The 23,123-nt window shown below is 43.3% G+C and overlaps 2 protein-coding genes across 10 annotated transcripts in view; one reads left to right on the forward strand and one right to left on the reverse strand.

Annotated features, from left to right (window-relative positions):
- Smap1 (small ArfGAP 1) overlaps nucleotides 1-14,490 on the forward strand; it is a 108,202-nt gene extending 93,712 nt beyond the window's left edge. For all 9 annotated transcript variants that reach the window (XM_013504423.1, XM_013504424.1, XM_013504425.1 and 6 more), the window contains 4 exons: nucleotides 6,151-6,278; nucleotides 10,363-10,534; nucleotides 11,316-11,623; nucleotides 13,544-14,490. In XM_013504423.1, the coding sequence (XP_013359877.1) occupies nucleotides 6,151-6,278; nucleotides 10,363-10,534; nucleotides 11,316-11,623; nucleotides 13,544-13,684 (749 nt within the window). In that variant the 3' untranslated portion in view covers nucleotides 13,685-14,490. The remainder of the gene's footprint in view (nucleotides 1-6,150; nucleotides 6,279-10,362; nucleotides 10,535-11,315; nucleotides 11,624-13,543) is intronic.
- Nucleotides 13,755-23,123, reverse strand: part of B3gat2 (beta-1,3-glucuronyltransferase 2) — a 60,420-nt gene continuing 51,051 nt past the window's right edge. Inside the window, exons 3-4 of the mRNA XM_005404478.2 lie at nucleotides 15,102-15,250; nucleotides 13,755-15,027 (exon numbers count right to left, since the gene is read on the reverse strand). Of these exons, the coding sequence (XP_005404535.1) occupies nucleotides 14,941-15,027; nucleotides 15,102-15,250 (236 nt within the window). The 3' untranslated portion in view covers nucleotides 13,755-14,940. The remainder of the gene's footprint in view (nucleotides 15,028-15,101; nucleotides 15,251-23,123) is intronic.

Here is a 23,123-nt window from a genome sequence, read left to right on the forward strand (position 1 = left end):
TGGATCAGCCGGCCTCAATCTCCCCAGTGCTGGGATTATAGGTGAGCGTCACCACACCTGACTTTAAATTTTATTTAATTCATAGGTTAATTTTATTGCTGCTGCTAGTTAGGGAGGCAAATATGTTTATTTTGTACCATGCGTACTTATTACAAGTAGTTTAATGTTTTATGGAAGTCACCTGTTAGCGTCTCTGTAGAGTTTGTATGCTTTACAGCTCGCCCGCATCTTATCATTGGGCCGACAGCCTTGGACACCTCTCTGTGATACAGTAAGATGTGGAGCAGGTCTGTAGAAGAGTAGGTTGTGGCTGCAGCCAGCAGGGTGGCTGCTGGAGGAGACTGACCTGTGCTTGAGAATTCCAGCCTCTGTGTAGTCCTGAGCTGCAGAGAGGAATCGCTGGTGTGGGGATTCTCGTGAGGAAGCGCTTGTGATACAACAGGCAGATGGCGTGGAAGCCGTGGCTGGCACACAGGGCGGAAGAGGAAGTAGCCAGTGGGACCGGCAGCAGTGACGGGGTCTTCTAGGAGGATGTGGCCTAGGACACAAGGCAGGGGACAGAGGAAGGAGCAGCTCGGGCTGAATAGAGCAAGACTGACAAGAGATTTGTAGCCAAGAAATCGCGGGTACTTTAAGAGAGGGTCATTTTTTTTTTTCCCAATCAAAGGTAGGATCACATGTTAATGTATTATCGGCAGTGGCTCTGCTTTTCGCAGACGTCGGTCCATGATCTGTGTGGAAAGCATTTTAGTTTGTGGTTTACTGAGGATTTTCTTTGGGCAGGCCTGAGGGAGACAGCCGTAGTCTCTTTCTGGTGTCGTGGCTGGAGGGACTGCATGGGGCCAGTGCAGCGTACAGAACTCTGTGGCACACTGAAGCACGTCCCGTGTAAGTGCGGTCAGAGGACGTTAAAAAATGGAAACTGGGGAATAAGGCACTTCGGAGGGCTGCTGCTTCGCAGTCTCAGGAGAAGCATTCAGGAGGTGGAGTTAGTAGGCTGCCTGCCATTCATCCAGACCAGTTCAGTTTGCTATAAAACTTCTGCCCTGAAATCTCATGGTGAACCTCCTCACTGCAGATCAGACAGAGGTGCTCCAACCTGCAGTGGAGATGGTGCCTGGCCTTTCCATCTCAGAGGTTCACAGCCTCGGGGGAGCCCGGGCCAGTCCCAGGCCAGGCTCAAGTAGTGAAGTCAGTGCCTGCTCGCGGGGAGGTTTGTTAGGGGGATAAGCCGATGGCCATGTAAACCATTTTTACTCTTGGGTAAGGATGGGGCAGTTTCTCAGACTGGCTCTACAATGAACTGTTTGCCAGGTGCATCCACTGCAGTCCCTGTGGAAGTCATTGGCAGAGTCCCTTGAGCTTATCATGAAGTTAAATAGAGATTCTTCACGTAGAGCTGATTAGAGTATCCTAGCATGTACGACTTAAGTAGATGAATATTAGTGTTCAAACATGTGCTATTAAAATATGAAGTGTTATGTCCTCATTTCCTTTTAGTTTATAAATTTTCAAAGGTACTTGGGGTGGGCCGAGAGGAAAACACGAAGAGTTTAAAAGTTTGTTTACCCTCTCCTCTTTGAATTGTTGGTGTCGGCTGGGTTCCGGTATAGTCAAGGTTAATAGAGTTAACGGGCTCAGTTGTCATCGATCAAGACTTCTAGATGATAGAGACTGGCCTTAAGGACGCTGGTGTACATGACATGGCACCTTTCTGAGCACTGTGAACATCATGACGTGAAGCAGGTCAGCAGATGCATGCTGAGCATGCCTTATGTTCAAGGAAGATGGGGCACTGACAGCTTTTTTGGGAGCTCAAAAACCGATTTCCAGTATGGGTGCAGTTTAAAATGTTTGTACGAACGCAGCTCACAAATGAAACATTAACCTGAAATTTGAGAGTAATGTTGAAAGAAAACGGTTACCCACAAGCTGCTAGTTGACGCATTGCCTTAAAGATTGAAATATTATTTCTTCATTTTCCATTTCTTAATTTTCTTAATTTTCTTAATTTCTTCCCTTTGCATGCTGCCTTTTCAGGGGGTCCTCTGTGCTTCATTACTGTCCTTTATGATGTCCCTGCTAAATTTCTTCCGCTTGCTTTTGGGTTTTCTTGTACACTGGCTCTCCCATTATTTTTATTACCCCCGACTCCTGTTGCTGCGTGCTGATTAAAGGCCAGGCGTCCTGTCCTGCTGCCGGCTGCTCCCACCGCTGTTCTGTAGCTGGGCAGGGAACACACACAGGACGGCGCGTTCTGTGGTGAATTCTGATTGCCTGCTTGCACCGACAGCTCCTTACCTGAGAGAGGACGCTGTGTGGCTGTCTGGGTGTGTGTCTCTGCGTCTGCACAGGGACACACAGACAGCACATAACCTGTGCTGCTTTAGGTATTTTGTAAAATTATGATTTGCCCTGCTTCAGCCATTTAAATTGAATAAGCCTTATTATTTTCTCATTTTTAAAATGCTTCTCTGAAACTTTTTTTCCTGTCTTGCTATTCAGTTGCTTTTGTGGCCTCTAAGCTTTTAAAATTCAGTCAGCAAAAGTTGTGCTATTAATGGGCCCTTGATCAGAAGAACACTTTAAACTCCCAGTGATTTGAAATACTCTTCCTTGAGGGCTGATTCTCCCCCAGTTTCTTCTTGGTGTATTTCTTCCCTGTGACTTAAGAAGATAGCCTGGGTTCAAGAGCAGTGGACAGTGGAGATGAGAAGTTTGAGTGTAGCTTAGAATGATGTTGGTCTGTTCATGTCCCTGCTTCTCAGAGTTGGTACAAATAATTCAGTTATGTAAAACCTAGTTTTAGTTCTTGGAATTTTAAGTGACTTGTGTGAATTTCCTGGAGAGACGTAAGAGAAACGTCTCTTTCTGACCCGAGGGAACCAACAGTCCAAAGAAGGACTCGGACAAGTGCAGCCTGGAGAGCACGTGCGCTCGTAGCGTCCTTCACAGAGCAGCAGATGCCACGTAGGCTGCAGCTCCACCAGTCACCCGCGCCTTTGCTGCGCTCTTTTTGTAGAGCAGTAATCAAACAGCAAGAGCAGGGTGCGAAGCCCGGGGGAGAAGCTGTGCTGCCCACTCGTCCCACCCTCCGGGTCTCACTCCGTGCTGCGCTGCGGCGCCGGTGCGACCTCATCGTGCTGCAGCCTGGCACGCAGCCTCGGGACCCAGCGGACCGTGGGGCAGCTCAGCAGGGCCCTCTGCAGGGTGCCCGAGGCTCGGCCAGGGTTCCGAGGGCAGTTTCCCCTGCGCTTCTTTGTTATTCAGTTCACTTGTAATTAGGTGGCTTTTGGTGAGTGAAGTGTAGTTTAAAAAAAGGAGCACTGCCTAAGCCGGGGCGACACTGAAGGTGGCTTTCGCGCTCTGCCTAGTTTCTGCACCTGGAGACAGTGGCAGATGTCTGTCTGATCTTTTATGTGGACAAAAACACTAACATGTAAATGTTCTTTAAAAACGTACAGGATACATGTGATAACTACAATGATGGTAATGATAATGAGTCTTTAAATGACCTTTTTAAATACAGAAAAGGAAAAGTTACCTTCAAAATGAGCTGAAGCAATACTTTTTGAGAAGTATGTTTAGTAAGCCAAATGTATGTAAAACTGGCAAACACATTGAAACCCATTGGGAACTTGTATTTACAAGGCCGACGGGTGTCATTTAGGTTAACAGTTTGTTTTTCAGCAAATCTCAGAGTGTAGCTTTTGTAGCAGCAAGGAAACTTGATGGGAGTGGACTCCAGAACCCGTGAGAAAGGGATGCCGTGGGGAGAGGCTGGCTTCGAGATAGCAGGGAGATCTCTGGAAGCAGAGGAGCCTCTGTGCCTGCCGCAGCAGTCTGGGGCGTGCAAGCTGTGGCCAGCCCCGCAGGAAGTTCGTCCCTCGGGTTTTTAGAGATGGGTCTTCCCCAGCCGATGGCAAGCAGTGCCAGCTTCCCGCACAGGCAGCTCTCCCTAAGCGAGCGGCCCCTCTGGTCTCATTCCAAGGGGGTCTGTGCCCCCTCAGGCTTATCCTGTTAGTTGACACGCATGCCAGTGGCAGTAACCCGTGCTGGGGGCTCTCCAGGGGGCCCGGTGTGTTTGTGTGGAAGGCCTGAGGCTTCCGGAGGCTGTCTTAACATTTTAATTAAAAACCACAAAATGCAAGAACGGACTTCAGTGTGGTGGCGAAAGCAGAAGTCACATTCCCTGGGAAAAAATGCGCGTGAGCTGTATGGAACTTACATTAAACAGTGCGGGTGTTTAGTTTATTCTGTCATGGTGAAAATCAGAAAACTGTAGGCACACCCATGAAATAGTTCTTACAGGTTTGTGCAGGATCACAGGATGCAGTTCTCCCACCACCCACACTTAAATAATTTTTGTAGAGATATTTTGTGTACTTGTGTATATTGTTTTCAAATTGTGGTAAAATATGTAACATAAAGTTTACCATTTAAACCATTTGAAGTGTACGGTGTAATTAAGTCCATGTACATCACTATGCAGGATAGTAGGCACTTGCGGCTTCTTCATTTTTACGGGTCTTGAGTCTTTCACAAGAATATGTTGCTATTTTTGCCCTAAAAATTGAGATTATTTCTCTAGGTCTGAGACACTGGACATGTTATTAGTCCCAATAGCTAATCCTAATGGTAAACCTCAAGCCTGTGAGGAATAAACTCAGACTTTAAAAACCAAGGAATGTACTAGATGCTTTATAGATTAATATACTACTAGATGCTGCATAAGAGTTAGATTTGAAAGTATAGATAAGGAAATATTTAGGGTGGAGTAGAGTATACTATTTGCAAGTGACATCGAATTTCTGAAAGATGCACAATTTATAGATGTAATGAAAAAATAAATTTGCATGTAGTGGAAGAACCTCGTGATCGTCTTACTGCGTCCTGGTGTCCTGTGAAACGGATCCACTTTCTGTGGTAAAAGTCAGTTCATGGTGTTTGCTTCATTCACTGCCCCAAAAATAAGTCAGTTGCATTTTCTAATGTTGAAGTTTTTCTTCATAAATTTTTCCTAATGATTAAACCATTAATCACTCTAATGATTAACTTCTTTGTGATGTCTATAACATTTCAGATAATGTGATTATCACTGAAGATAACTTGACATATACTTGAAGTTGTTATTTTTCAAATTAACCTAGTTGAGGTTTCAAAAGCCTTTATATAAATAAGAGTAAAAAAATACTTGAATGTAACTTTTAATTTTTGATGCTAATGATTGTCTAATTTACTGAAGCTTAAGTAGGGAAATGAAGGTTCCAATTTCTATAGTTATACTTGGAAAAAGAGGAGAAACCAGTCAATTTCTGTGGGTTGTGGTGAAAATAATGTAGTAGGTGGAAGAGCTTTCATTAAATTTGACAAGTGTTTGAGTATCCACTTTGCACAAAGCATCCCGTTTGTTTTAAAATTTTTTAAGATCTATCTTTGAGGAGTCTATGATTGTAAACTGTTCAAACCGAAGACTGATTAGTCTCCAAGTCGCAAGAGATTGGAACTCTGAACTGTTCTTTGGTTGTGGCCAAAGAAAACTGTGAGAGGTGCTGTGCACCCCCAGAGCGTTGCTTGGGGACGCCCACCTCTTGCACCTTGGGACTGCCTATTTCCTAACGTGAGAAGGACGTGTAAGAGTCTTTTAAACGTTACATTGTCACAATTTCCATTTGCGTTTTTCAGTGAGAAGCTATGTCAGCGTCCCCCTTCATAATAGCTCCATGTCTTGGCACTGCTATAAAGGCGTCTGCTTGAAGAAAGAATTTGTTTGAGAATTTTATAAATGCTTCCTGTAGAATCAACTTAAATAGTGTCTTAACAATCTGATTTTCCCCCTTCTTGCAACTTTAAAATACATTTTGGATTGTCTTCTTAACATTACATGAAATTTTCATCAGGTGAAATTTTAAGTCATCAAAAGTGTATTTCCAAACTAGTTAGAAATGGCAAGAGGAGACCTCCGAAAAATAAGTATGCAGAACATTGTGAATAGTGTGGTACCATTTGTTAAAAGGGGGGCTTGGGCACATACCTAGAAACTGCTGGGTAGAGAGTATTTCTGGGAGAATAAATAATATTAAAAATTGTTTCTTTGGGCAAAGGGACAGATCATGTAAGAGATTCTATATTAAGAATCTGTATTCTCAGATGGCCCTGCGGAAGCACCAGTGACCAATGGGAGCACAGCCACGGGGCCGGCCCTCAGCGATGATCTGGACATCTTTGGACCCATGATTTCTAATCCTTTACCTGCAACTGTCATGCCCCCAGCTCAGGTATGTGATAAATACATGGTCTTATATGGCCACTGATTATTGCTTTTTGAGACATTACACAAACTTAATTTTGAAATAATTGTTTCTGAGGAGTCAGTGCTTTAAAAAACTCCCTTAGGCCAGGGTTTGGCAAACTAAACCTGCAGCTTATTTTGAGTAGATAAAGTTGTATTGGGACCCAACTATCGCCATCGGTTTAAGTATTGTCTTTGGCTACTTCACTGCTGCCAAAGCAGAGTTGGAAAGTTTCAGTGGGGGCCATCTGACCCACAAAGCATAAGATATTTAAAGTTCTGATACTTGCTTCTTCATCTATGATAAGCAAAGAGAAAAACTTGGACTACCTTAGCCTGACCTAAAATGAACAGGGTCACGTACTTCAGAGTTTTTTAAACTGTGGATATTTGCTAGTTGTGACTGCAATAGGAAGTTCTAGCAAATTCAGTATGTATGTTCCTTTTGCTGAAGCTAAACTATGCTTTAAATTGGCTTAAAAACCTCCCTTGCCTTGTGTGTGTGTGTGAAGAACTGTTTAGAGTAGTAATATTAATGATCAAGATTATTTTTGAAATACTAATGGAGAAGAAAGTTTGAATTGTCTTCTTAACATTACATGAAATTTTCATCAGGTAAAATACAGGAACTTTCAGGGTACAAACAGTTCTTAAGCACCTAACAATAAGATTCTATTTATATTTAAACTTTATCATCAGTATGTTTCAGTATGGCATAACTGTTTAGGAATGTGTTTTCTTTTCTGTAGAAAACCTGAGCCATATCTGATTTATATAGGTAGTTTTAATACAAAAAAGTCTAGGTCGTATTAAGGAAACTAGTAACATTAAACATATTTTGATGTGAATTATTGTACACTTAGCACTAGAATTGAACCACATAGGTTTCTGAGAAAATAATTAAATGGATCTTTATCAGAATTGCCTGTAGTCTTTATTTTCAGCAGGTAGCTCATTTTATGGCTTTGTCCTTTCTCCTTCTATTGTAATACACATAAAAAGGTGAACAGTATTATTACTCTTGCTTTGATTAATTAACATTTATTGTGAATTTGTGCAGGCATGGCTCTGCACAAGGCTGCAGGTTGTCTAATACTGTGGCTTTCAAAGAAACACTTAGTATATTTGACAGTCTAAGCATGAAAAGCAATTTATTTCAGCCTGGCTTCCCACAGTGAAGCAGTGAGAGCTACTAGGCTTTTTTAAGTTCCACTGAGGTACAAGTTGCTTTGCGTCCGCATAGAGAATTAGACATCACCTCTGAGGCATGGGTATGTTTCACATGCTCTGTTCACTGTTGTAGCAGTAAGTGGAACAGTGTGGGTGTTCTTTAACTCCTCTGTACAGCAGTGCTGTGATAGGGTGCAGAGCTCCTTCCTAGGAGGGGCAGGGCGTTCTGATCGGTACCTGGTACGATGACGGTTAAGTTTTTAAGTCTTGTCTGTTTGTCTCTTTGGAGCATTTGGTGAACGGAATTATTATTTCAACTACATATATTGCCAGGTGTGGTGACACACACCTATAATCCCAGCACTCAGGAGTCTGAGACAGGAAGATTACAGCAAGCTAGAGGCCAGTCTGAGCTATACAGTGAGTTTAAGGCCAGCCTGAACTACATAGTGAGATGTTGTCTCAAACAATAAACTACGTATAACTATTTATTTAAATAAACTACATATTAATAAAGATTAAAATCCAGGTACATTTTAAAAATAGTGCCTCTGAAGCTGAGCATGGTGGCGCATGCCTGTAACCCCGCACTCAGGAGGCTGAGGCAGGAGGACTGTTGTGAGTTCTAGACCAGCCTGAGCTACAAAGTGAGCTCAAGGCCAGTCTGAACTTCAGGGCAACACTGTCTCAAAAAGACAAAGACAACAACAAAAAATAGCACCTCTGAAAATGAACTACAGATTTTACACATACACTGTATGATTTACTCATTGTGGTGGATATTCTATATATGAAATTGAGCTTAAACTAGTTTGAATGCCCAGATTATGAACTACTCTGAAGCCTATTCTTTCACTCGTGGTATTTTCTTTCAAGCATGTGTGAGTTCTAGTAAAAGCCTTTCTGCATGTGAGTATGAAATCAGTTGACTTGACCGTCTGCTCTGTCTGTGTGGGCGTAGGACTCCTTGGCCAGCAGCTGGGCGTGGACAGCCCATGGGTGGTGGGAGGGACAGATCCAGAGCCCAGTGGAGCACACAGAGCTCTTCGCCCGTGCGCTGTCTCTACACCCGTGTACACCCCTGTGGCACAGACTGGGACTGGATCCTAGAAGGCCAGAGAGTCTTTGGTGGGCCTCATAGCCCCCTGAAGTTTGAAATGACAGGCGAGCATCATTCTCTCTTCCTGGCACCTACACCACCAGAAATAAAGGGGCATCTGCATGCTTACAGCTGTGCTGTTTAAGGTTGTCGTTTTAGACTGCTAGGTATCCATGTTCAGGTAGATGTTCCATGTTGTCTGCCTTCATCAGAAAAAACACGTGATGTTTAGGTCATGGGAATATTGGGCTGCTCTTGTATGAAATTGGAATTTTAGTTTCACAAACCATTTTGGGTTTTCTTGCGCTTACATCTACAGGGAAAAGCCCCCAGGGTGTTAAACAGATTCTTAGAATGAACAGACTCTAACCGTGAGGAAAAAGCTCAGTTAGGGATGTAGCTGCTCTGGTAGCTAACGGTATGAACAGTACATGCCAAGCAGGCAGGCTCACACTGTGCTCACAGATGTGCCGTGTGTGCAGAAGGGCACAGCGTGACGGGCATGAGCCAGGGCACCGGTCCCGCCTGCCTGCCTGCGTCAGCTCATGCGCTTGGGCTCTGTGATCTGTTCATTCGTTGGTAGCTCAGGTATCTTTTATGCAAAGGGACTGTTACATGTTACATTTGATATTATCAAACTTTGCAAAACAAAGTGTCTCATTCCGTAAGTAGCCATTATGGGTTGAAAATGACTGTTCCGCCTACTTTGTGAGTAGAACATTTGGGTGTTAATTTATTGCATGGTTTTCTAGCCAGGGGATTGTTTTAACTTCTGTTTGCCACTCACCTTAATGTACAGTTTGAGAAGACATAAGCGGCCTTTACTAGTCTTCATAGAATGTTAGAAACTTTGCATATTGAAAATATTTGATGACTGCAGAGATGAGTAGGTAAGATCAGTGTGTTGACTCCTATCTGTGTGCAAGATAGTAAATAGAATTCTAATATTAAATAGCTACATCGGTGTTCCTTTACCTCCAAATGGAGTACAGGATATACCGTGACTGAGTGTTTGTGTCCATTTTAACTGTTAGTTTGTTAGGACTGATCTAGAAGCCGGTGTGGTGGCACATACGGCTGCAGACTTGAGGCCAACCTGGCCTTAAACATGGTAACTTCAGGGACAGCCTGGACTACATAGGTGAGACCTTGTCTCAGAAAACAAAACCCAGCACCTGCCCTCGATGAGATACTTAAGAATCCAACAGTGTGCCCTTTGAGAAGATGGAGTCTTTCAACTTCTTGCAGTCTGCTAGTTGCAGATCCCTACACCCACACCCCCCAACCCATACTAGATATTGAGCTGCATTATTTCACATTTATTTTGGGACAGATCTCACTAAGTCACTCAGGCTGGGCTTAAACTTGGTGATCCTCTTGCCTCAGCCTCCCAGAGTGCTGAAATTAGAGGTTTGTGCCACCACACCCAGCTTAAAAATGTTCTTTATTCTAAGGTACCAGTTTGTTCCTTGAAGCATCGGTTGTGGTCCTGAGGCAATGTCCATACAGCTGTTAGACCCGTTATGTTCCAAATGTGAGGAGTAGAAAAACTGTATGAGCCCAGCTGGAAAACGCAGTTCATTGTGCAAGAGCGTTAGTTTCTCTTTCACATGAATAGATTGAAATTAAGAAACATTATACCTTCATTCTAGATGTTTTTGAGTGGGCTTATGAACAGTCATCTTGAATATCACCATTTTACCTCAGTTCCTAGTTTCATAACTTTATTTGGATTTTAGGTACTAGATGAGTTATGCTTCATTGTATAGAATTCAACAACTTATTTTGGTGTTGATCTTAGGGGAATTCCTCTGTACCAGCAGCTGCTACCCTCGCTACAGTAACATCCGGGGATCTGGATCTATTCACTGAGCAAACCACAAAATCAGAAGAAGTAGCAAAGAAACAACTCTCCAAAGACTCTATCTTATCTCTGTACGGCACAGGAACCATTCAACAGCAGAGCACTCCTGGTAATTAATTTTGAAGTGCGCTTTTAGTGAATTACAGTGACCTTACTAGAAGTACTTCGCAATTGTAATAATATCAGTTATATTTCTTACCTGCTTTCCTACGGCAACAGTTGCTTTGGTTTTTGCACTTTATACAACTATGAAACAAATGAAACAGTCCCAAAACTTTATTCATCAAGAATTAACAGGCTGTTCACACATCACTTAATATTGTTTCACAAGCACATAAGACATGAATTATCTTTAAAGAATTATTGAAATTTGATTTACATGAAATTTTTGACAATGCAGGCAGTCTGAGTTATCCATGGGTTCCAAAACCTTTGAAATTTTTAGTCATTACAGTGAAATACAAGCATAAAATTTATTCACTTTCAGTCTTCCATTCCATTTCCTCTAGAAGAATGAGCAACGTTTCACACATGCGCTGAAATGATAGTCGGTTCTCCTTTCCTGTTTTAGGCGGGTCAGCATACACTGACTATTTTGGGGAGTCTGGCCCCCACCATAGAAGATACCTTGTGGCTACTGCCTGAAATTTACATTTTCTAGTTAAGTTTTTTCAGAGTAATACTTGATTTTCTAGCACTGTAGAAATACCCAAATCTGAAAGTTTAAGTGTAGGTTATTCCAAGTGGTAGGAAAAACCAGACTGGGAGGAAAGTTTTTTATTATAAGGAACATGATAATCTCTTTCTGTGTTTATAGAGGTGAGCATGGCTAGATGTGTTTAGCTCTATTTTCTGTATTCATTTTTCTCTTCACTATTCTTACGATGCAGGTGTGTTTATGGGACCCACAAATATACCGTTTACCTCACAAGCACCAAGCACATTTCAAGGTTTCCCTTCGATGGGTGTACCTGTGCCTGCGGCTCCTGGCCTCCTAGGAAACGTGATGGGTCCGAGCACAAGCATGATGGTGGGCATGCCCATGCCCAATGGGTTTATGGGAAATGCACAAACTGGTGTGATGCCCCTTTCTCAAAATGCTGTTGGTCCCCAAGGAGGAATGGTGGGACAGATGGGTGCGCCCCAGAGCAAGTTCGGCCTCCCACAAGCTCAGCAGCCCCAGTGGGGCCTCTCACAGGTAGGGGCCATTTGTCCTTCCACTTCTTTCGAATTAGAGAAATCCTGTTGTTTTTGAAGTGTTGTTGTTTTGAAATCATATGGTCTAGATTTACGGTACAGAATAGCTAATGTTGTATAAAGTGAAAGTATTACAAATATTAGGAAGTTTAAGTGATTTGTTATTGTCCATATTTCTTCTGAAAAGAATTTTTTTTTTCCCTATTTCAGACTGTAACACAACTGTAGTGTTAGACATTCCCAATGTAGTTGTAATAGCTAGAAATGATCATGGGCATCATGAGACTCCCTGTCTGACACCTTAGTATCAAGCTTTACCCAGGTCTTTGGTCTCGTGTGTGAAGACCATTTATATCAACCTGCATACTAATAATTCGGGAGTCTTACTGGGACGCTGTTTACAAAGTGGAAAAAACCCCAGCCTCATATTCTCAGAGCACAATATTTTGAGCAGTTAAGGCGGTCGTCTATGTCACAAAGTTATTGCCGCCTCTAGGATTTATAGACATGTTTTGTTCAGGTATCCATGTAAAGTTATATTTCTTTTTACATGTCCAGTGATTTTTATGTTTTTTATGCACTGGCTCAAGAATTCCTCTAAGTTGTGCAAGTCACTGTCTCCGACACTGCCTCATGTGGAGAAAGTTTTCTTTGCCTGAGTTAGCTCAGAGCTGAGAGCAGCCTTGCTGTTTCAGGTGCCCTCCTCCTTTCTTCAGCTCTTAGACACAGGTTCCTACGCCCCTGACAGCAGCAGGCTCAGTTTATCCCACGACTGCTCCAAGTCATATTTTTGCAGTCATGGTATAAAGGAATGATGCTGGTCTGTACCTTTGGGAACCTCTGGCTAGAACACTTGAGCAGGCAGGATATCGCCTTCGCAGCGGCGAAGAAGGGTGACGCCCTTCGCCAACACTGTGAGCGGCGTTGACGGCCGGTGGCTCTGAGGATGGCTCTGCCTGCGCAGTCAGACACGGGCATTTCATCATGGTGGTTGTTAGGGTCCTTGAAAAGTTGCAAATAGAATAATACACTTTTACCCTGAGCATGGCTTCTGAACTCACTCTGTACTTGATGGTCAATCTTGCCTTTCCTTTTAATGCCAGTCTGTAAGTAGGACATCACAAAGTCCGAAGGCTCAGGAACTGATTTAAATCCTCCTCTGGAAGAAAAACATGTTGCTGGGTGTGGTGGCGTACGCTTGTGACCTCAGCCAGGCAGGAGGGTCACAAGTTCAAGGCCAGCCTGGGCAACTTAGCAAGATCCTGTCCCAAAAAATTTTTAAAAACAGGGTGAAGGTGTAGCTCAGGGACAGAGTGCTTGCCTGGCATGTGTAGAGCCCTGGATTCAACCCCAGCACCCGCCCCCACCAGCAAATTAAATAATCTCACTTTATAGCATATAATGGAAATTACTATTAGCTCTTACTATATTATTTGAACACAAAAAGAATAATTGCTCTAGAACAGACATAGAATCACTGACAAAAAATTATAACCATTGTACAAACTTTATAGAATAATTGTGAAGTATTTTACGAAAATTTTTTTAATCTTGAGAGGACAGTATCTTAATATATAGTTGAAAGATTAATGGACCTATTTTCATATACTTAGATAAAAATTAAAAGGTTGCTTTGGTATTTTTTCCACTGTGGTTAATCTTTGGGGATAAAAAACTGAATACAGAAAATGGGCAAATAGAATATGATTGAGATCACTTTATGAACAATGCTAAAAGTTTGAAGAAAGTAAGCAGGAAACAAAGTAGGTATTGCTTTCTATAAAGACATATTTTTATGTCAGTCTGCGTTTATCCCAGTGCTTTGACTGGTTTTCACATTCCTGAACAAGCGTGCAGTCGTGGCTGGAGGCAGAAGCGCTCAGAGCCGCCCTGTTACGCTAAGCCTTCCTGTGCTCCGCAGGTGAACCAGCAGATGGCGGGCATGAGCATGGGCGTGGGCAGCGCCGGCTCCGCCGCGGGCTTCAGCCAGACCCCCAGCACCACGGCAGGCTGGCCGGCAAGCTCGTCGGGCCAGACGCTGAGCACGCAGCTGTGGAAATGAGCAGTCGGTAAAGCCTCATCCAGAACGAACACCTGACATTCCTCGCTAAATGCATCTAGTTCCCGTTTACTCATGTACATACAATTGTTTTCTCCCCCCGTCTGTTCATATTAAGAATGACCTGATTGACCGTGTTGGTCTGTGCCGATTATTTTGATGTGGTGAAAAGCAGGTTGAGAAACCATTTCATGTCCAGGGCAGCTTTGCTCATATTTCCCTGATTTCATAAAGCCACATTATTTGAGAAGCTGCCCAGTCAACTTGCATAATCCGTTTTACTCTGAATAAAATTATAGCTCTAATGTTTGCATATAAGGGAAGTAGTTACGTTAGTAATACCTCTAACAGTATAAACCCCACCCCAAATTAGCCAGTAATCCGTAGGAAGGTACTGTATGATCAAATGTTTAATCATATAAATAGAATGTAAATGTATCACTGAGCACTGTTTTCTAGTGTATCAAAATTCTTTTTATTTCATCATTCACCTCACTGTGCTGTTGTTACGATGTGCTTTAACAGGGAACGTGGTTAGTGAAAGGAAGATAAACCTGGATGTTATTATAGAACTTAATGAATGTTTAAAGAATTCAAATTTTATCTGCCTCTTGAATTTGGATTGCTAATGTACATAGTGCTAAAACATGAAGACCTTTTCTGCACTATATGCAAACAGGGTAACTAAAACAAAGCTACTTTCAATCCTTGAAGGTATATCCAGGTTTATGACAGTAATTGTGTTTACATTTTATGGTGCCTAGTATTGACAAAATGTTATTTCCCTATATTAAACAGGTGAATCCATAGACCTTTCTGTGAGGTTTTTGGTTTTTCTTCCCGCTATAGTGTGTTCTTCCCATTAACTTCCAAACGTTCATGTTGCAAAGTCAGGAATTGAGAATGTTTAGTTGACAAAATACTCATCATTGGTTTCTAAAGCCTGTTCACAATTCTACCAATTATAAGGCCAAATGGGGAAAGAAAAGTACATAAGACACTTAGAATGACAGTTTGCAGTGTGCTTTAGCCATACCACACAGAATCTTCCAGTTAAACTGTAGAGAAAACATGCAGGACAGATGAAGACAAGACACACATTCTGTACCATCCAGTCGCTTTCGCTAGCTCACAAGCTCTGCTGGAGCAGACGTCCGCCGGGTGACGGTGCAGGCGGCTGCACTGAAGCAGAGCCCACAGTACCTGAACGTTCTGCAGCCTGCCGCCCAGCACCCTCCCGCCCCCACCGGCCGGGCACGCTACACCTCGATGTTCACTGTGTCCAGGCGGTACTTGGGCTCGTTGGCCAGATTGACCTTCTCTGTCCGAGTGTGCCACACGAGGACCTAGGGGAGGGAAACATTTGGGTAGCCACACAGCGCTGACACACAGGGCCAGGCCGTGTAAGGGCAACGAGTACCTTGGTGCAGTTGTTTGCTTTCGGTTCCAGTTCTTCCACGGTGGTTATCTGTTTGAGAAAGTCAGATTCTTGCATCCCCGGCTGGGACCCTCGACGCTTAAATACAGCTTTTGGGTTGGACAAGATGACTTGAAGACTTACAGCAAATCCTTTTTGAAAAGTTAAGAAAAAAAAAAGACCAAGTAAAATACTGATGTACTGCAATTTTTTTCTCTGTGATTTTGGTCACATCAGAAAGTTTCTTAAACACCTACTGCATGTGTGAGAGCTTGGCTTACAAGCTGAGTAGGGTACCACCTGCGTCACAGTGTCAGGTTGTCAGTCACTGCACTACTACACGTTGGGGGCCAGACAGACATCCCCGGGGACCGAGCGGAAGACGGGAAGGCTGCTCTGTTATCCTAGGGGTGGGTTTTACAAGCTTCTACACGCGCCGCGGACACTCAGAATCCGGAGCCCTGAGTGTGAGCATGCCCTGCCAGCTCCCAGCGCCACTGTCCCTGCTCCATCCAAACCAGCACTGCTGTGCTCCGCAAAGCCAGCCACCTAGCAAATCAAACAGGCCTACTTTATGACCACTTGTTTCCATCTGAAAAGAGTGGGGGTTCGGAAATCAGTGCTGAGCCATTTGATAAATCTGGTTTTGGTCTTTGTATTTGAGTGACCCACCCCACCCCAGCACAAGGGCCATGGGTATAGCTCAGCCGTGCCAAACACGCACCTGGCCCTAGGTTCTGTCCCAGTACTGCCCACCCGCCAACCCAGATACAGAAATTCTCTTCAGTGCTTTGGCAGTATACACCATTACCATATAATCTGCAGTTTAACAAACTCCGAATTTAAGCCTCAGACATGCAGGAACTCTACAAGATACCAGGAGGAGCTGTGAGAGAACCCCTGCCACATGCCATGTGGGACCCTGCTGCCCCTGGGAAACAGAAATGGAGCTACGCACAAATGCAGCTTGGTACAGCAGGCTCTACGCGACGCAAAACACAAGACGTTCGTGTTAGGGTGCCCAGTGCCCCAGCAAGCCTGCAGGGACGCAGCACCCTCCAGCAGAAAGGACACTTGTGCTTCTGCCCCGGGCTGCTGCTGCTTTTTGCCTGGGGCCTTGCACTTGGGACAGGGCTAAGTCACTGAGGCTTCCTTGATTTTGTAACTTCCACATTTGTTCAGCTGTAAGGGCAGCGTGAAGCCTTGTCTGACTGGTGAGACACGTGTAGAAGTCCTCCAGAGGGCAGACACTCTGAACAATGACGACACCTGTACGTCATTTACGATACCGCTGTACATGGAGTCACGAGGGACAGGTGGTGGCCACCATGTCAGGTTGGAAGTATCCTGGCCAACAGGGAAAAGGTCTGGGAGGTTCTGGGCAGCGCAGCCAGGCCGTGTGCCTGTTACATTACTCTGATAAGAGGCTGGAAGTCCTCGTGAGCACAGCTAAGACAGAGCAGGACTTTAACACAAAGCCAAAGGTTCAGATTGATCCCAAAGTGCCTTTTCTCATCTGCCCAGATTTCAATGCTAAGAGTTCTTGCCTACTTTTTATGTACGTATAAGTGGATTTCATTTTTTTTTTTTAGGTAAAATTATATAGTTTTATTTACAATTTCTCATGATACATGAAATAAGCACCGTAAAATGTTCATTTCTTTACTTCATAGTTTACAAACACATAAAATACAAGTTTGCTTAAATTAATATTACATATGAAGGCAAGGAACTATGTAGAAGAAACACATTTGTTCTGCTTAAGGCATACTTGGAAATAAACCATTCTACGAATTATTGCACGTCTGAAAGCATACCTGCATAAAAATGTTAAAGCAGACCAGGTACATTTAAATTACTTGGGTCATGAATGGAGATTGGAAGACAGAAATACATTTTCCTTATCAAAATATGCAACTGCTAGAGAATTTTGGCTTCCTCATTTGGTGCCTTTAGAATCAAGAACACCAAGCACCATCATGTAAGTTATTAAAACATTTTCTGCACATGGGTTTCTTCTGACGTCATAACCAATGGCTTTTACAAGGCAAAGAGAATTAATGGTGCCCTTTATACTACATGACACGGAAACAATTCAAGAGAACCCTGCTCTTCCCACCCTCCCCAAGTTGCCGTCTAATTTATACCCCGAGAGCCACTCCAAGGCGTTTCAGGTCTGGACGTTCAAGTTGGATTTGGAACTGGCAGGACAGAAGATCCACTCAGACTCCATCTGTCCTTTGATTTTTGTCTTTTGGATTTCACCTGATTATCTGCTCACAAGCTGACTTGTTGGAAATTTGACCATGATGGTAGTGCTTGCCGGCTGGGCCCTTCCCCTTGCTGGAAGACAGTGTGAAAAGTTTTTAAAAAAATACTGAGTTTCCTCCTGGCAGTGCAGGTCCTGCCCATGGCCTGGGATTGTCAAGGGCCTGCTCATGTGTAAGGTGAAGGGAAGACCCTGCATCTGCAAGCGCCCAGCCCCACCAGCCTGGCAGGGCCGTGCCCACAGGAGGTGCCTTCCCAGAGTCCCACAGGCAGTGGCAACCCATCCCTTCAACCCCAATTCAACCATCTCCATCTCCTGGACCCAGCTTCTTCCTTTTAGCCAAATGAGTCTGCTTTCCCTGAGCACCCTGATGCTTCCCATTTGTTTTGTTTTGAGTGAGTCTCACTGTGTAGTTTTGGGTGGCCTTGAACTCACTAAGTAGCTCAGGATGGCCTCAGACTTGCTACGATTACAGGCAGGTGCCCGCTCTTTCTGGAATATTCCTTACGTGGCTTCAAGATACTGATTTCATTTCTCCATTCTCTCCAGAATGGGGGAAGAGGATCTAAGTTGTGCAGAAGTAATTCTGAAAAAGGTATGAAACCACCGTGGTCTGATTTCCCACACACACATTGATTATCCTGCCCACTGAAGGATTTGGTTTAAAGAGTATTTTCTTGCTTTCCTTAGCTCAGAGCACAGTTAAAGGGCACATCTACCACAGAAGCACAGTGAGCTCCTCCTTGCAGGTGGGGACCTTAAGCTAAGCAGGCCAACTCCTTGGGTGCTCTGGGAAATACTGTCCTCCTGAGACACTGGGAACAGTTCTCCCCTAGGGTCTGGGCAGGGCTTTTAGCGTCTAACCATGATTTCCAACCTAAGTTGGGTGCCATGGGCTTTCTTCAGTTCCAAGTATTTATGATTCACATTTTGTGTCTTCCTATTTTCAGTGAGAGTAGTTTAGCCTTAAAGACATTGCAGTGGCTTTTGAGATGTTAGGAGCCTTACACAGATCTTGGGAGTAGGATTTTCTGCCCTGGTAAATTATGTGAAAACAAAATGCCAATGAAAGGTGGCTGGCTGCTGTGAAGGCACAGTATTTGCAAGTTTCTTCAAGGGGATTTAGGTGGGAGGAAAGATACTCCCTCCCAGGCAGGGGGACAGGGCCTGCCTTGGTAGATGCCTACTGGTTGCTGGGGAAAAAAATCCATTAGCGATGCAGAGTCCAACAGCAAGCTTCTCCCGCTCCCAGGATACAGCAACAGGAACGGGGTTTCTCTTTCTGCTTGAATAACTAAAAGCCAGATAAGATGTTAGAAAACAGCTTTTAGGTATTGGAAAAGAGACATGTGGGACGTACTGTGCAGAGAAAGAGTCATGTGAGCCCTGTCTCCCACCTGGAGAGTGCACAGCTGCACCACAGGGCAGGAATTCAACTCCACAGCTGCTCTGAGCTGAGAAAACAGAACTGAGAACACAGGAGGCCAAGACAAGTAGAATTTATAGTACTGGAGAGGGAAAGGGCTGCAGTGGGCACCCCTCAAGTCTTTGTGTACCCAGCACAGGCGCAAGGGCCAGGAAAAGCTGGTGTACCTGCAGGAGTCTGTGAAAGGTTCCTGTCCAGAGTGGGGTCAGATTAGCCCCAAGAGCTTAGCTAGTTCTATTTTTTTCTAATTTTTAATTTTTTTTTTTGAGACAGGGCCTTGCCATGTAGGCCAGGCTGATCTTGAAATCATGTTCTGCCTCTGTCTCCTGAGTGCTGAGATTATGGGCATGTACCACTACACCCAGCTTCTAACTTTAAAAGCAAGGCTTGACAAGATTAAAATGTTTCCAGGAAATCTGTGTCCCAGTACAAAGCTCCAAAATTACATATAGGGATGTTATGGTTTGTGTCTGGATGACCCCCAAAGCCTCATGCAGTCATGGGGCACACTTCTAGAGTTTATGATTCATTCATGATCCAGTGTTGGTATTATGGGTGTGAATGCTACACCCGCCCTGCAGCAGGTAGTTTGCATACAGTGTAAGGGAGGGAAAGAAGCTGCTTGCCACTCTTCCTCTCTTTTGCTGTTGCTTTGCTGCCATGAACTGTTGCCCTCTGCCATGTGCCACTTTGCCTTGGAGCCAGCCGAGCATGGACTGAAACCTCCACAGACTAAGCTGAATAAACCTTCCCTTCCATAACTTTGGGTGTCAGGTATTTTGTGTCAGCAATGTGAGAAAAGTAACCAAGACAAGGTGGAACTTTGGGGAAGATGGCAGAGGAATAAACAGCAGTAAATAAGTCTCCAAGATTTAGAATCCAGACACTGGAAAATAACTGGGGGAAGAAAAGAAGGGAGGTGGACCCCTGGGACCCAGGAAGGATCTGAAGGGAGCCTGCAGAGAAACTGAGACAGAGCACAATGCAGAAAAAGGAAGGGGCAGTCTGCATTTCTTCCCTAGCTCCTGGTTTTGTGGTTTGTGAGAAAGGAAGACTGAATCTACAGAGACACAGAGAAAGTGCACAACTCCAGAGGCCTTGGGGGAGAAGCGCACTGGTGGAATGGAGCAGCAGGTGCTGTCCAGTGCAACAGCTGGTGAGTGACTCCAGTCCACGCACCTGCCACAGCTCCTGGAGAGGTTGGCTGGTCAGATGCCGTGTTAGGGAGGGGCAGCTGGACCTGTAACTAAGAGTAGCCCAAGGTTGTCTTCATCTCAGGGCTCCCAGTGTTAAACTCTCACATTGCCTGTGTGAGGGACATCCACAAGAGACATCCATGGTCAGGGAGCCCTGGTCAGGCTGCCAAGAAACACCCAGAGTTACAAGCTAAAGGACTCAGGCCCCACGCCACTACCAGAGGCCAGGTTCAACTTGAATTTCTGTGGATTGGAAAGTCCTGGAACCAGCACCCTGCCCTAATCCTACTGCTGCTTTGCTGGGGTCATCCAGCATGGACCTGGGCACTAACTGCCACTCTTGTCTACCAGAGAAAGCAGAATCACACCTTGAATCGAACACTGCCACAAAACTATAGACCCTAGAAGATAAACAGGCCTGAAATCCCAGAGAAATTTGGTTAGTTTTTTTCCTCTACTTTTGGTCTTTAAAAATTGTTTTATTGTTTGCTTTCATTTGCTTTTTATTTTTTTTTCTTGTGAGTATGAACATTACTTTTAGTTATTTTGTTTTTTTGTTAATGTTTTTCCCTTTCCTTCCAACCTATCTTCTTCAAATTCCTAAGGCTTGGGTGATCTTCCTTTATCCTTCAACCTTACATCTACTTTTTTTTTTCTTCTTTATTTTTTTCCCTTGTAAATTTTCTCCCCTTAGGGTAAAATTGCTCTATTGAGTGGATACTTACTGTATACAGTTTTCTGATTCATTTTAGATTTTATTAAACAACGTCTTAGTTACTGTTCTTGGTGCTGAGACAAAAATACCCAACGCCCAAAGTTAAAGGGGGAGAGGTTTATTTGCTCACAGTGAAGAGGCAGCGGGGTGATACATGGCAGAGGGACAAGCATCCATCACAGTGTAGGACAACAAAAGGGACAACCAAGAGAAGGGCGCACAAGCCTCTTTCCATTCCTCATATTGTATGCAGGCTACCTGCCCTAAGGCAAGTGTAGCACTCACACGGTTAATCCCAGCATTGGATCATAAAAAGCCCTCACTCCATGAACTTCATGAGGCTTTGGGGGGACATCCAGACATAAACTATAACAAACTATAAATCTTGTTTCTAGAATTAAAGGTGGAAAATTATTAGTTACCATAGTTTGATATTTTCTGTTTTTTTTTTTTTTTTTTTTTTTCGTTTTTAAAAGTTTTTGAGATGGGTCTTACTCTTATTCACGCTGGCCTTGAACTTACTATATAGGCCAGGCTGGCCTTGAACTCTCAGCAATCTTGCTGCATCAGCCTGCCAAGTGCTGGGGTTACATATATGTGTCACCATACCTGGCAGTTCATCATTTTCCTCACTGTGCTTGATGCATTTGTTATTGCTAATTGTAAAGCTTCAACTGAAATGGCATAGTTCTGATCAGTTGATCTTCCTTGTATGCCAATACTGAGATGGTTTGGGTTCATAAATAGTACCATAGTCCAGTACCAAAGAACTGGGTGCTATGCCAAATAGGCAGCAACCTCTCATCCCTAATAAATTGAAGAGGTAAAACCTAGCTACCCCTAGAAGACATCTCTGAACAATAGTCATCTGTCTTGATACTACTAGTAAAGCTACTTACCATATGCAATTTATAAGCCTCAACACAGAAAACAACAGCAAAAATAATAGAAAATGAGAACACATGGAAGCAAGATGCAACCTCACCCAGGGCAAATCCAGGGGGCACTGAGGTGGAAGAAACCAAAAACTACCAACCTGAAATTTCTGAAATGGTAACAGCAGAAGTAACAGCTGCAATGTGTCTCTGACAGAACAAAACAATTACCATAATGAAGGAAATGGTCAGTGGATCTAGAGTAGAAACAGATGAAAAAAGAATAGAGGCACTTAAGAAAGACAGGGAAACCATGAATGCCCAATATAGGAAGGAACTGGATGCCATAAAACATGTTCAAACAGCTGTTGACGCGATGAAAAATTCTATTGAAAGTACAATAGTACCTCAGCTCACAAACTCAATTCTCTCCATGATTCTGGCCACAAAACTGAACTGGATGAAAACCAAGTCAAATTTCCTCATAAGGTCAACATTAAACCTTACTGAATTTGATTCAGTTCTCATCTCAGTTTGTGACTAGAATCACAGAATCAAGTTCATGAACTAAGGCACTGTATACGCACCCAAATTAACCAATGTGAAGATAAAATAACAGATCTAGAAGACAGGGTTATGGTTGACTATTGTTAAATGAAAGTCTTATTAAAAATAGCAAAGGACCATGAAAAGTCAACCCAAGAAGAAATAAGATTAATTGAAATCAGTGAAAAAGAAGACAGCATAAAGGATGTAAAAAGCTTATTCACAGATGTAAGAACAGAAAACTTTCCAAGCATGGAAAGAATTTCATATACATATAAATAAGGTATGTAGAATTCCAAATAGCCATGATCAGAAAAACCAACAAAAAAACTACTCATGGCACATAATAATCAAGATTCCACAAATTCAACACAAGAACAGAATATTAAAAGCTGTTAGAGAAAAGAAAACACCTATAAAGGAAAACCTATCAGATTCACAGCAGACTTTTCAACAGAAACCTTTAAGTCAAGGAAAGCTTGGAATGAAGTATTTCAAGCCCGAAAAGAAAACCACCCCCAACCAAAAATGATGTACCCTACAAATTTATGGTTTAAAACTGATGGAGAAATAAGATAATTCCATGATAAAGAAGACCTGAAGGAATTCATGACCAACCAGCACTTCAAAAAGTTGTGGAGAATCTACAAAAAGACAACAATTCCAAGAATTTCAATAGCATCAATCCACCAGGCAAGGTAAGCAATTAAATAGAAGGGACAGGGAATCAGAAACAGAAAAAGAATATAATGACAAGAGTAAATCATTACATATCAGTTATAACCATCAATATGAACAGTCTCAATCAAAAACAGTGGCAGAACGGATCAAGAGGCAACATCCAACAATATATCGCATACAAGAAACATTTAACTCAAAAAAATTAAGGACTGAAAGTCAAAAGGATGGAGAAAAAGGGGCTGGGGATTTAGCTCAGCAGCATAAGTTCCTGCCTGGCAAGTGAAAGGTCCTGAGTTTGATTTCTGGTACAAAAAAAA

Source organism: Chinchilla lanigera, unplaced genomic scaffold (assembly GCF_000276665.1).
Source record: "Chinchilla lanigera isolate Chin_1 unplaced genomic scaffold, ChiLan1.0 scaffold00087, whole genome shotgun sequence".
NCBI lineage: Eukaryota > Metazoa > Chordata > Mammalia > Rodentia > Chinchillidae > Chinchilla > Chinchilla lanigera.